The sequence below is a fragment of the Pipra filicauda genome, unplaced genomic scaffold, assembly GCF_003945595.2.
Source record: "Pipra filicauda isolate LSUMZ 115617 unplaced genomic scaffold, ASM394559v2 scaffold241_size1546129_pilon, whole genome shotgun sequence".
Lineage (NCBI taxonomy): Eukaryota > Metazoa > Chordata > Aves > Passeriformes > Pipridae > Pipra > Pipra filicauda.
This window is the reverse complement of record NW_024104356.1, coordinates 1295939-1310251: the sequence shown is the minus strand read 5'-3', so window position 1 is coordinate 1310251 and position 14313 is coordinate 1295939. Positions and strand designations below refer to the sequence as shown.

At 49.6% G+C, this 14313-nt stretch overlaps 1 protein-coding gene across 1 annotated transcript; it reads right to left on the bottom strand.

The window, feature by feature from the left end:
• Positions 1 to 311: 311 nt before the first annotated feature.
• Positions 312 to 14267, bottom strand: RETREG2 (reticulophagy regulator family member 2). The gene is made up of 9 exons (XM_027734787.2): positions 13954 to 14267; positions 11620 to 11726; positions 6803 to 6833; positions 5915 to 6050; positions 4524 to 4608; positions 3655 to 3792; positions 3230 to 3324; positions 2201 to 2336; positions 312 to 1465 (listed from the first exon to the last, which is right to left on the bottom strand). Exons 1-9 carry the CDS (start codon positions 14166 to 14168, stop codon positions 735 to 737), a joined length of 1674 nt encoding a protein of 557 aa, XP_027590588.1. The 5' UTR covers positions 14169 to 14267; the 3' UTR covers positions 312 to 734.
• Positions 14268 to 14313: the final 46 nt, after the last annotated feature.

The following is a 14313-nucleotide window of genomic DNA, read 5'->3' as shown; positions in this document are numbered from 1 at the left end:
AGCAACTGGAGTACTGAACAGGGCTAGGAGTGAATTTCATTGATTGCAAAAAACTCAACTCCACACCCACCCAGCAGCAGAACTCAAACAAGACAGGGAAAACAATCACCCAATACCCTGTTACAACAGTGACACAGAAGATGGTATAGTCTGCAGAAGGGGGTCTCTTCACTGCATAGCACCCATCTGCTTTTGTCTCCTTAATGCTACCCTCTGTTCCAAAGACCCCTTTCCCTCCACTAGCCCCTAAGAGCCCCTTTTGACTATGCACCCCATCCCTTTCCCCCAAACAAAACCAAGGAAAGTTAAAATTATTTACACTTTTAGCCATTTAAAAACCCAATAAAATAAGATTGCATATGTCCTACTGGGGATGCGGGTATTAGCAGCAGCTACAGCTAGCTTGGTACTCTGCGTGCAAAACGAAAGACAAACAGAAGACAGACCGAAATACTGCACCATTACTAGGAAGCGTTTGCTGGGGTTGGTGTTTCAGTTGTGGCATAAGGCTTCTAGGAGCCGGCTCCTCCCCAGCTGCAGGGCCTCCCGCTCAGCCAGTGAAGGCCGGGCTCGAGAAGGATGGAAAGGATTCATTATTCCAGACACAGCACATTAACACTGACGCATTTCCATCCCAGTCAACACAAACATTTAAAAACCCGCTGCACGTTCACCGTGTGAGTTTTTCCTTCTTTCCAGTGACGATGGAGGAAAAGGGGGTGCACGAAGAAGACCTAAGACATAGATGCTGCTGTCATCACTGCCTCCTCCTCATCTCCTTGCTTTGGCAGCTCAGCAAGCACAGCAGAGGAGGGAGATGGAGCGGCAGGAGACTCTTGTGCCTCCTGCTCCTCTCCAAGCCCTAGCTCTACATCCATTTGCTCCAGCTCCCCCTGATCCAGTAGCTCAAAGTCATCTGCTTCCTCCTCATCCTCTGGTGAAGCTTCTGTTTCTGTCTCCACCACTTCACTCTCTGACAGCTGTGCTTGGAAACTCAGTTTCTCTTCAGGCTCGGTGGGGAGGAACTCAGAGAGGGAGGGCCCCTCGCTGGCCTCTGAGGACCGCAGCAGGGCAGAGAGGGTGTTCTGCACCGCCGTGGTGATGGCAGTGGTGACAATCTCCTCACTCAGCGTGTTAATGCAGATGCCCAGGCCCGGGGCAGGGGCAGTCTTTGGCTCTGTGCTGCCTCCTGCCGCTTGACCACTCCCATTGAAGTGCGTATTTACAAAATGGAGAGGAGACGCGAGGTGAAGGATGGAGAGGTCAGAGTCCACGGCCTCTTTCTCTGCTGAGTCCAGCTCACAGGCAGCGTGGGCAAGCTCAGGACCCAGAGGCACACCAAACGCGTCTTCATCACTCTGTGGTCCCAGGTCTCTGGAATGATATTCTTCCACAGATGGAAACTCTGCCAGGTCCTTGGAAAATGACTCCTCTGGCTCACTGTGCAGGCTCTGTTGATCCAGGTCTGAAAGGCACCAACATTAAGGCACAGGTTCTCTCATCTCTACCTCCCACCCACCTTCTCCTAGATGACACACCATGGCTGACTTTTGGGCATCTTCCCCATCCTTGGAGCACAGCAGGAAGAGGTCTGTAGTTATCCCATTCTCTCAGTGGCATGACTCACACGGGAGTGTCCCTTTTGTCATCCTGTTCTATGTGCTCTGTGCTCAGAGTGGACTTCCTGCACCAGCTCATGCTCTCTGCATCTAGAGCCCCCCACGAAAACCCTCAGGGTCAGGGAAATGGTGCTTACAACACGTCACCTGCGTGCTCCTCCCCAGACACCGAAGTGACCACATCCGAGTGCGTAGTACCTCCATGCTCCTCACCACTAACCAGACCTCCTCTGAGCTAGGAAGTCTGACAGGGTGGCATGTCAGACATGTTTCACCCAGCACCATATATAGGTGTGTGACTATCTATGCAGTTATTTCTGTGAGACTCTGTGAGTGCCTTTGCTCCCTCGCTGGTGTCACAAGACAGCATTGCTTTGTGGGGCAGTAATTAGAGGCAGATGTCCACTGGGGACCAGCTTATGATCAGCCATGAAGTCACAGCATGCTGTGCTGCTTTTCCTCCTCCTTTCAATGCTTTTCCCACGCAAATAGCTGGGTTCCCTCCCTGTCCTCCTATTCATAAGGCTCACTGTTCTCGAATAAAACATCCAGGGTAAGGGGGGCAGCAAGGCATCACATACCTTCAGAAACATCTGTCAGCTGTGGGGTGGTAGCCCTTGAGACAGAAAAGCCCCCACTTTCCAGGATAGAAGCCTCCTCATCAGAGAGCTCAGAATCTGTGATTGACAGTGCCAGGGCAGTTTTCTTCACATCCACCTGGACGGGATGAAGGCAGAAGGACAAATTCATGTGTGTCTGGCTAACAGTGCTGCCTACAGGTGCCTCTAGAGCTTCCAGGCAGAAGTCCTTGCTGGAGGGACAGTATGCTGGGCAAAGTGCTCACTGCACTACAGGGAAGGGTGGTCTCAGCTCACTGGCTTTCCTGCAATAAATCATTGCCTGAAGCTTTGCCTGCTCTCAGTGAAAAACCCAAAAGAGGCAGTACAAGATGGGATCAGACTGTGGGAGTCTGAGGAGGCTTTGATCCTTCTTCTTTCCTGGGATGACCAAGAAACAGAACACCCCTTCCCTTCTGCATTCACACTGAGCCCAATGAAGCCTTTCACAAGAAGCAGTGGTTCGAGTATCCACATTCTTTTGGAAACTGAAGCTTCCCACCTCACAGCCCAGCTATATGCCCAGAGCTCCTGAAAAGAAAGACACCTGGTCTATTTCTGCAGTGCAAATATAGAAAGGTCACACACAGTCTGCCTGAGAGCAGGGAACAGCGTAAGAGACACTAGTGCTGCTCATCCCCCTTTTTCAGTGTTGAAGAGCCCCCGTACATTACACCAGGAGGAGTTCATTTCTTCAAGAGACACCATGTTCTCTGAGCATGAAGCATAACCACCAAAGTCATTCTGAGGTCAGGAGGAGGCTGGGGCATGTCCTCACCAGCATTGTGGCACTGAATTCTCAATACCCACATTGGAGACAATGGCCTTCATCAAACACATACCCTTCTCTCCTTTGAACTAAGTCACTAAGAAATGACTTAGTGCTCTGCTGTTTGTTATCAATGCAGCTGTACTCAGACCACCCCTTGGCTCTCAAGCTGCTACAGATCAGACAGGAGGGACTGGTTTCCGCTCAGATCTTTGTGCTCTTACCACTGGGGAGAAGCCCGACAGCTCTGCCTCACTCTCACTCTCTGTCTCTGCTGTTGGCTCATCACCTACTGCAGGCTCGCTCTTCGCTTGTCGCTCTATGAGAAAGAGAAGAAAGGCTTTACATGACACTGAAGGAATTTTCTGCCTTTATATATTACTTTCCCACTACTTCTACTACCATGTGAAAGTGTACAGGGTTCCCAGAGACAATCATAATCTGCTGCTCTTGTGTGCTGTTCTCAGGACCACCCGGGAGCACCTAATTGCTCTCCCCATAAACCTCAAGTTTCCACCTGCTTTCCTCTGCTCCTCTGCAGCTTTTTGCCACACAGTGTTGGCAGATGTGGCCTCTTATTGTCCCTTTGCTAGGGCTCCACCCTGGGAGTACAGCACCAAAAAAAACCAGACAGAAGGTGGGTCCTTACTCTTCTTCTCATGCTTGTGGTGCAGTGTCTCTGCCTTCATACTGTAATCCAGTTTCATCAGGACAGGCTCCAAACGCGTGTACATCCTCTGGATCAGCTCGTGGTAGACCACCAGAGGCCAGAGCAGAATGCTGAGCACTGTGGACACAAGATGCAGTGAGTGTGAGAGACAGACCAAGCACAACCCAATCCTCTCTGTGGCGCCATCGAGAAAGACTGCATCAAGGGAAATGCAGTTGAATGGCATCTGCTTTCCCATCTGACTCTGCTTAAAAATCATTATCCATGGCTATTCTTACTCACTCCAAAGCTGCTTGATTAACTGGGCTTTACTGCCAGATCTCTGTTAGAATACAGATTTATGTTAAGATGAAGTGTAAGTCCTTTTCTTCAGCCACTACATCCCAGCCCCAACATGCAACACAAGCCCTGAAATGAGGTTATTAAAACTAAGTATCATCAAAACTTCTATAAGGGCAGCAGCATAGAGCTCATATGTAGATGTGCTTGCAGCACAGCACCAGAACAGTTATTAGGGCCTCATGATGCAGTGAAAAAGGTCTATTTACCAAACACACAGCTGCATTAACAACACTCGATACAGAAGCTTCCCACTTCCCTGGCGCTTCGGCAGCACAGCCTCAGCTGTGGGGAGCAGAGGGCAGCAATATTTTAGCCACAGCTCCCTCTCCTGCCTTTGCAGTTGTACTGCACGCATGCACACACAGAGACTTCCCGGAGCGCACTCCCTGTATTGATTCATCATTTAGCACAGATCCCCTTGAGAAAACCACAAATCTGCTTCTACCAGCGTATCAACAGCACAGTTAGGTCACATTTCGGCTTTCAAGAGAGCTGCTTATACTCACAAATGATGTAGGAGATCATTATGCCTGGAACATAGTGTCCAACTACAGCCAGAATCAGGCAGCCTGAACAGACACTCATGCAGAACTGAAGGAAGAGAGAGGAACAAAGAGAAGTGACAAGAGGCAGAGATACATCTATGCAACCAGAGCCGGAAACCCAGTTAGCGCAACACAAGGGATGCTCCTAACAGTCAGTCAGCCAGCTCTGCACCGAGTACATTCAGGTGCTGACAGTCACAACTCGGACAGCTTGGTTGGGTTAAGCTGTAAGCATTAGAGGTTCAAGCGCAGGACAACCAAGGTAACCCAACACCCCAGTAAAACATATCAAAAATTTGTTGGACAGTTCTTTATGAAGTAAATTATGTTCCTTGAGGATAGGATTGGATATTGCAAACTGCCATTTTGGAGTTCATGAGGAACAGACAGGAACCTGTTACAGAGTCACCAGATGCTGTGCCACTGCTGTGCCATAAACCAGCTGGCAGAAGCATTAGCAGAACCCACGCTCCCACCAGACCAGGACCTTCCTCCTCCGGAAAAAGCAGAAGTATACTGGTGCAGCCCTAACAACTTGTCTTGCATTCTCCTGGGGAGGGGGGAGAAGTGAGAACAGACACTCTGCAAGCCAGTGCATGGATTCAGATATGGACTAAATCCAGCAATGAAGAGTTTAACTCATAATGGAAAGGGTCTGCAAAAACTAAGGGCTCTCTATAGGCTTTGTTCCCAATGAATTCATCCTTTAAGGGCATCCTGGGTCCTGGTCTTCTACTCCCTGTGGCTGGGACAGGATTTTAACAGAAAAGGAGTAACAAGCAGTGTTAGAAACCCACTCCTTTTGGCACACTGAGCCCCAGGAAGCCTGACACAATCCTAGTGGTTGGTTGGTCCTATTTTTTGTCATGCTAAGCCAGCTCCTGTCTACAAACCCTTTCCAAACAACATGTCACAGCCATCATAACACGTTTGATGACAAGTTTCCATTCACTCAGAAACACTGCTGCATTTGGACTTGGCTAGGTACAACCCTGACTAGCAAAATAGGTAAGACCAGCTTAAGTATGGAGCCTGCGAAAAGGGCAGAAACTGTAGGCCTCCCTTTTTTCCTCTCCACTCCCAATCTAAGAGCTTCCTTTGCACACTGAGAAATAAAACTAAGTACAGCAAGGGGTTAAGGGAGGGGTTAAGTTCAGCTTCAGTTTACAAGTACTGGAAGTCAATTACTCATTATTTAAACTTCCCATGGCACAGAGTCTGAAAGGAATGAACAGCAAATATTGAACAGGGACAGCAATTGTAAAAATATTGAATTTACATTCTTCCATCTCCTAAGCCATACTAACGGAAAGAAAAGCCCCTGCACAGAAGAGTAGGTATCTCCAGCTTACCTTGGCAGGATTTTGCCTCTTGTACTGTAGCAGTTCCTGCAGGTACAGCCTGAAGGTGACCCAGCTCTCTGCCAGACAGTGGCACAGCTCAGGGACACTGAGCAGGTGAGGTTGTGCCCCTGAAGTCACCCCCTCACTAGAGACAGACAAGAGCAAGAAGACAATCTTTGAACATGGTCTGTTTTGCTGGAGGGGAGGAACAGCTGCACTGGGAAGCAGAGTTCCCTACCAAAGGCTTGACAATACTGACTGCATCTTCAACTGAACTATGGAAGATGCTTAATTTGGAGACAGTTTTTTTCTTTAATCAGGAAGAGTCAAGAGACACTTGAGCCAAGCAGCAGCAGCAGACATCATGCCACAGAATCCTCATGCCACAGGCCCAAGATGCAAAGTGGTTTACTCAAGGCCACGCAGACAAAAGTGCTGAAGGTGGAACTAGTTACATGGCCTCCCCTTGCACCAAGTCCAAGATAGCCAGAGTGTGGTGCTCAGACCTACAACCATGGCCAAGGATGCAAGCCACGCCACACAGAGAGCACATATGGCTTGCAAAAGTCAGTCTCTGTGATTTTCTTCTCTTTGGAGGATTCTTAAAATAGTTCAGGAGAGAGTCAGGGAAGAAACCCGAGAGTTCCTAACATCAGAAGTACTTGAGCTTTATTGCTACTGAAAGAACACTAGCTTTCCCCAGAGTTTCAAAATGTGGCTCCTGAGCTGATAAGCAGCTCCCAGTGCAGGAGAAATGGCTAGCAATGTTTCACAGCAAGAGCCATGCAGTTTATCAAAGACAAAAAAAAAATAGGACAGGTGAGATCACCTGTAAATTAAGTAAATTAAGGCTTCCCCACTCTCCCCTCCCACCAAGGAGCACATCAGTGAGCTTACCTCTCCCCTCTCAGCTCCTCTGATGGTTGTGCTGTAGAGAGAACACAGCAGATTAGTCAGCCAAGTGAAAAATACAATCTGACATTTTTACCAGTTGGAACAGAGCAGAGCTGGAGATGTATCATACTTAGCTAGGGATGCACCCTGGGGATCTTCTTCATGCTCTCACGCAAGCAGAAATCACTGGCTTGGAGTCTGAGCTGCGCAGGCTGCAGTGAAGCATGCCTGGAGACTCGGAGAGACCGGAGCACTGGGCTCCGGGCACCCCAGTATACCCTGCAACCTGCATCGACACACATATGCCAGTACACTCATATCTGAGGTGCACCCTGGTGCTAACATTTGGGCTCTCCGCTGCAGGGATCACACAGCTTATCCCAGTCTCCCAAGAATCTGGGCAGTGCCATTCCCATGGCAGCTGCGAGCCCTTGTCATTCACAGGGGGCTGCCAGCACAATTTCTGAGCTAGGGAAAGCTTCAGTTTCCACCTCAGAGCTAAACATGGCACCAGGAGGTCTGAGCTGCATTTCCCACTGACCAGCCCAGTCCCTGGCAGGATGCTGTGTACAAATACCAGAGACATCTCCGTTGTCTCCATCTTATCCCATGGAATTGCATAAAAAATAGCAGTCGTGTGCATAATTTTCTAATTTTAGGTGTCTTTTATGCCCCCTGAGAGCCTTTTGTGCCAGGTACAGATAAAACTACACTCCTAGGGTCCATCAGTCTGGATACAAGCAAGGAAGGGAAAGGCTCTCCCATTTCTCTCCGCACTCAACTCAGTGATGATCAAATAGGGACTCATGGAGTTTATGTAGTACTGAAGGGAGGAGTGGTGATTCAATGGCAGAGGTCACATATGATTATGTTCTGACTTTAAATACAGAGAGGAAAAAATACTTCTGTGACAACTGGAACTCACAAGCCTGGTTGTTCATGGATTTGGGTGTCCTGACTAGCTGACTAGTGTCTCAGGATGTACAGAGCTCAACCAAAGCTCTTCTATCAACACAACCTTTTTAAGTCTCCTGTGTTTAATGAGGCCCTGTTCACACTGTGATGGCTTATCAAGGCCTACCCTCCTCTACCAGTCCGCCCACTGTCCTTAAGCTGTCAGGGACAGATACATCTTTGATGCTGTCTGACCAGCAGCCAACGTGGTCCAAGAGACTCTAAAAGTCAGTGGGACCCTGTCCCTCACATGTGTGGCACCATGTAAACAGATCTAAAATAAAGGAAGAGAGTTTATGTTCAGAGACCAGGCTTATAATTAGAAATGGGCTAATAAAATGCAACATGCAAAAAAAGGGGGTTGAATCCTCCCTGGAGTCATCAGCCCATCACAAAGCCCAAGACTGGCAGTGACGCCCACAGGGAAATGCACAGAAGAGGTGAGCAAACATCACTGCCATCACCCATCCAGACTTTAGACTCCATCCAGCTCAAGCCACAGAAGGGAGCAAATGCTTGTAGCCACCCTGCCATTGTTCTCCCAAGACACAGGACATTGGGCCAAGTATGCCAGACTCCTCCTCCTCCTGCTGCAGGCACTGCACCAGCCTGCTCGTGCAGTGCAGCGGAGCGGGAGGCCATCCGCCCGGGGAGGAGGCGATTCTTTGAGAGCATGACCCAGATTTCCAGTAATCAGGCCTGACAAGAGGAGTCAACTGCTCGCACACTGGGCTGCCCATCCGCTCCTCTGCCCACGACTGTTTGGCACGGTGGCTGGGGAAGCTCACAGAGGGAGCTTGGGGTGCAAAGTGAATATTACGGATGCAGCTCCACCTTCACGGGGCAGCTGCTTCCCTCCTGTGACCGCCATTGCTGTTTTGTTATTGTGCTCAGGAACCTAAAGCTGCTTAATCACAGCACACAGAAATCCAGCTCTATCTCTAAGCCTCATCTATTACCTGCACTAAATCACCGAACACATTACATCTGGCACTGGCCAGGCTGTGAGGGCTGTCTACATGGGTCACACCAGCTACCAGATGAGGTGCTGGGACACTTGCCAACTCTGCTGGACAGATATGCCAGCAACACAGTAAGTGGGATGGCACAGGAACCCCACTCCTCTCCAACTGGCTGCAGTCATCCAAGCCATCCAAAATACACCAGCAGAGGGAGTGAAACAATTCTCCTCAGTTGATCCTTCCTGAATGTTTCAGAGACACTTTGGGAAGCTGCAGAACATTTCAGCAGGCTGCCGGGCCTTCACGTGATTTCAACTATCTGGCAAAACACAAGCTGTCTTTAAGATCAACAGTATGTTGCTTCCTGTAGTAGAGTAGTCTGCCTGCTGGTCATCCCAAAGCGTTGAAGTCTTACACCAGTTGGAAGAACAGCCCAACCACAAACCTAGAGCATTTCCAACAGGATATGTTCACTTAGTTAAGGCTTAACTCCAGCCTGTGCTGCAATACTGTCTAGCACAAGTACAACTAAGCTGGCAAGCAGGACACCCAGGGCTGGCCTCAGATCATCAATAAGTGACTGAAATCTTTCTGTTAGCATTTCACACTGGATTGTGGATTAATACAAAACACTTGACATACACCAGACTCTTCTGGGATACCAGTCAGCCATGCAGGAGTTTAGGTTACATGTTGGTACTGACAAATTATCGCTGATGGATTCCTTGGCTCTTACAGGTTTTCAACACTTCTCCAAGACGCATTCTTCATCTGTGTGTAAACTTTAGCTAGAAAGCAGGGGCCCTTTTTAAGGAGTACTAGCATTCAATTGCAATGCAACCTTTGCTAGAGCTCTTCCACACTGCACTCTCCTGCACTGACCAAAACACAGCTGCCAAACAACAACACTACCGAAAACATCCCTACTTGATACCCATTTCAGGAGAAAATGGAGGTGCCTCCTAAGTCCTTAAACAATATTTAAGTGGAACTCTACGTAGATATTGAGACTGCATGGGAGCTGAAAATACGCAGTCCCTTCTGACAGGGCCCAAAAAAGTTGCACATTTCAATGCTGTTAGTGTGTCCCTGATCACAGTGTGTGAGTAACTGCAAAATACATGCTGAGGTTTTAGCATTCCTTCAGAAGTGATGTTATAAGCAGTCACCCAAGACATACACAACTGCCATAAGCCAAGGTTTGTGTACGTACGTGCTGACTCCTGAAGGTATGGTACTGACCCACTTCCCAAAGCTCCAGGAAAGGCTTACAGGAAGCACTGAGAAGAAAAGCCACAAAGCTGCAGCTCTGTGTCAGTGGGAAATGAGAGCCAAACAAGAGCCCCTAAGTATTCAGGAGTGTCAATTCAATGGGAGGTCCCTCAGGAATGCAGAGCACCACTCCTTCCTCGTGGCTGAGGAAACACGGTCCAGTGGACCATGTCAAAATCAGGGCTGTGACCTAACCAGGCACATCAAAGAGGTGTCCCTGTTCTCTGCTGTCAGCACCAGAAGAGCAGGAAGGAGTGAAGTGTGTGAAGAACACCGAGGAGCGGCGCAGTAGGACGTGCACCGATTCCTCACAGAGCCTATGACACAGGACGAGCCTAACCCCCACTGGTGCTGGTTTGTTTGGTCTTCTTTTTTATTCCTCACTACTCTGCACCATGTAAGTTGATTTCAGTATGGATTTCCTATTTCTTCTATGATAACACCACTTTTACAGGCCTAGTACTTGCTGGAGCGATTCCACCCCCACCTGCCTCAATGACACCATTCTGTACTGGACCCCAGGATTTTGCATTTCTGGACACATTTCAAGTGAAATGGTTTGGGTTGGCTTTAAACTATTCCCTTAAAAAACTATTGCGAATAAGCAGGAAATTAAATTGGCCAGTGCAGTTTAGCTGCCTAGTTACCTGAACCACACAAAGCAAACAGTTTCAAGACTACAGCTGAAATATATCTAATCTTATCAGGACTTCTGTGAAAGCAGCCTTTAAGTTAGTAGGCTTTTAGGTCAAATAAAGGGCACCTTACAAACACACATATAGAGGGGCTTTCATTCAGAAACCCTCCTTACAGTAGGGGGGCAGGGATGGAGGGCCCCAAGCTGCCTTTGAACAGCAGCAGTAAATGCAGTAGGCAGGTCTGGGTCCAGCCATTTAATAAACTTCAATGAAGGAGGCACTCAAAGCAGACAGCAGCCAATCCATGCCTGTCATCATTACGAGGCTATTCCTCTTGCTGCTTTTGTGGCTAATGTCAGCAAAGACCCTTCAATAAACAGGAAAGATAAGACAAGTGATCGGACTCACTGATTAGGTGGAGATCAGATGCTGTTCAGCAAAGGTACAATACATTAACTGTCCCTGCTGCCAGACCTCATCATCCACTCTGCTATCTGCCACAAAAAGTGGCTCTCATCTGCTCTGCCTCTTTCACGGCATAAGCTCACACTGAACTTAACCAAAACCAAAACACTTCAACAGTCCCCATTTTCCTTCCCTCAGCTCATCGGGCCATACATGCTCAGATTTGAAATTATCTTTTTGCCATGACATTTGCAGGAGAAAAAAAGACACACCAGAAACATCACATCATCCCTGTCACCAGCTTCCTTGGCAAGCTAGCTGGGCCCCTTCCCTTAATCACTCTCAAAATGAAACACTCCCAGAACTTTTCAGCACTGGAAGCAATTCTCCCCATGCCTAGAGTATTAGGATACATCCTAATCCTCTGACACAAATAGGTAAGAGGCAGCACCAGTACCTGGGCCTGCAGTTACAGTTGGAAGGTGCTTACATGACCTATGAGAGAGCCAGGGAAGGGCCAGCTGTAGCAATAGCCCAGCAGCTGGTAACACTAGAACTGTGTCACTAGGTACAGTGCTATATCACATACCTGAGAAATCAAACAGGAACCTGGGCTTCCACTTCTCCAACAAGAGGATGCCAAGAAGGGACATGCTGAGGAGAAAGAGGGGTCTCAGGGAAGTGGAGGAAAACAACCTAGAAATCAAAAAAGGAATTGTTAGGCAGGGGCAGGAAAAAGGCAGCAAATGACTGCTCTTGATAAGCAAACAGATACAGCTTAGAGCACAAATATTCAACTGCTACGGGCCACTGTAGCAAGCATTGTACTCTGCAGACACCCATCCTCGCCACAGCACATTCTCAAATGGTGCCTTTGGCTCACCACCTAACAACTAACTCCCTGCCATCTCCCAGTGCTCTCCTCCCTTGCTTCTGAGCTCCTCCCTTGGTTGTAAAACAAGGCTAATGCTCCCTTGTACAAGTCTCTCCAAAGCCTCAAGGTGAAGGCTCTAGATAACATAAATACAGATTGCTGTAGCAGAAAACTGGTTGCGACTCAGCCTGTTCGCTGAAAACTTACATTTGTCATCACAAGATCCAGCACTACACACAGGTAATACATCTTGCCATTCTAGATGCCCATTCTCTTATTACCATTTCACCAGAGCCCAGCTAGCACTTAAATGGTTTAGTTGCTCACTTGACTTTATCATAAAACCTTTCATGTCCCTCATCCACACACTGGCTTGAGCCACTTGCCAGCTCACACAATACTACTCACACACGGTTGTGCAATGCCACCATCAAAGAGTTTATCTCCCCACTCCACAGAGATTCAACAGCAAAGGTCCCAGGATGGCACGTGTGCCAGCAGCAGCTGTCTACATTCATCCTTTCCTCCAACCCAGAGGAGCTGTTTTTAAGTCACTCTAGAAACAAATGCCAGGGAAATGCATTCACCTTCACCCCTTTAATGAACATTCCTTTCCAGAAAGAAAGAGCTGCTCTGCTATTTTACCTTTCTCCTCTTCAGTGAATGTTTGCCAATATCTAATCTCAAATACACCAAACAATGACTGGAGTCAGGGAGCATCTCACAGTGCAGAGCAGGGAAGGGTTGTGCTTCCTACCAAGCCAGAGGCAGAGGACCTGGATGTAAGATCTGCCTTACTGGGCAGCACAGAACAGAAGCTGCACTTTCCATGGACTTACAGAACCTCTAATGTCCTAAACAACATTTGTATCCCTTCTCACAGGACAACAATTCCGTAGCTTCATACTATCTCTGAAAGACTTTCCTCATATTCTATCTCATTTATGGACTGCAGTTGAAGGATGCTGGGCTGAATCTTCCATGGGACCATAAATGATTCCTCCTCTCCCTCTGTGATATTTAAATCTCTCTCTGCTGTCCCATATTCTGGGCACTCTTTGCTCTTCTCAACCTTTTTGAGTACGGTCCCTGGGCCAGCATTGTCTATCACCCTTGACATCTCACCTGTGCTTCTCACCCTCCTCCTCACTTCAAAGCTCTGCTCTGAGACCTTTCCAGCTGGCAGAGTAGTCCAAAACTGTTTAAGCACCTGTCTACCACAAATAGTATGGATGAAGGAACAGAATGTAAGCTGCCTCATCACAGTGACTTCAGAGGTTATTTGGTCACATACTTTCTCCTCCTCTGACTTCAGAATCTGTCCCTTCCTATGTCATCTATGACCAACGTTTAACCCTTTCCCTGGGCACTTTTGACCTTTTCTGCTGGGAAAGCCACTGGCTGAGAGCATTTTCATCAGTAAAACTGACTCACTGTTTATACAAACAAACAGGATGTTTTTCATTCCCATCCACAGCTGGGCTCTGCCACTCACACTCCCGGCTCCTCGTGCTGCTGCCCTGCCCGAGAGGCAGAGAAAGGAAAACAGGGAAGGGGGAACACTCCCATGCCAAAACCGACTGGCCTAGGCTTCGGCATGAAGAATCAGCATCTCCTGGGAAAGATTAACGAGCAGAAGGGCTTAAATAAAACGCCTCAGGGCAGCTGCCGCTGCAGGAGGCCGTGGGGCTCGCTGACCGCCGTAGTGGGGTGAAGTGAACCGATAAAAGCACGGATGCAAAAATTAACCAGAAACGTGCCTGGGCGAGGCTCCAGTTGGGCCCATCTGCATTTTATTATCGCGGGGCAAAGCAAATCCTCCTGGCACTTTCTCCCCTCAGGGAGGGGCCTGTTTATGCCTGTCAGAGGAAAACAGCGAGGCTACTCCCGGCTGTGCACATCCCACGGCGATGCGGGCTGCGGGAACACGAACAGCAGGCACCCGGGGGGCATTGCCCTGGGCCCCGAAACCGCCGCACGCCGCGGGCACCGGCACGGCCCGGACGGGCGGCACCGACAGCCCCGGTCCTCCCCCCAGCCCCAGCTCACCAGAGGGCCCCACCGAGCGCGGCCGCGGTGACCAGGCTGTGCAGCGGCCTCTCCCACACCAGCAGCCGCTGCGCCGCCACCAGCGCCGCCTCCCAGCCCCGCAGCCGCTGCCGCAGCGCCGCCGCCAGACGCGCCGCTGCCGCCGCCGCCGCCTCCTCCTCCTCCTCCTCGGCCGCCGCCGCCGCCGCCGCCTCCTCGGCGCGGCCGCTCGCCATGGCTGCGGGGGGGAGGAGGTGCCGCTGTCACCGGCCCGGGCGGGCGGTACCGCCTGGGGGACCGGCGGCCGCTGCCGCCGCGCGCGTGCGCCCGGGGACGGAGCGGGGCGGGGGGGGGACCGGGGGAAACCGGCGGCGCGTGCGC

Excerpts from the sequence above, each read along its gene's own strand:
- RETREG2 (XM_027734787.2), bottom strand. The coding sequence starts at position 14,168 with ATGGCGAGCGGCCGCGCCGAGGAGGCGGCGGCGGCGGCGGCGGCCGAG. Across the intron at positions 6,834-11,619 it reads GTTCCTGTTTGATTTCTCAG|CACAACCATCAGAGGAGCTG; the intron begins GTATGTGATATA and ends TTCTCTCTACAG. Across the intron at positions 2,337-3,229 it reads TGTCGGGCTTCTCCCCAGTG|GTGGATGTGAAGAAAACTGC; the intron begins GTAAGAGCACAA and ends CATCCCGTCCAG.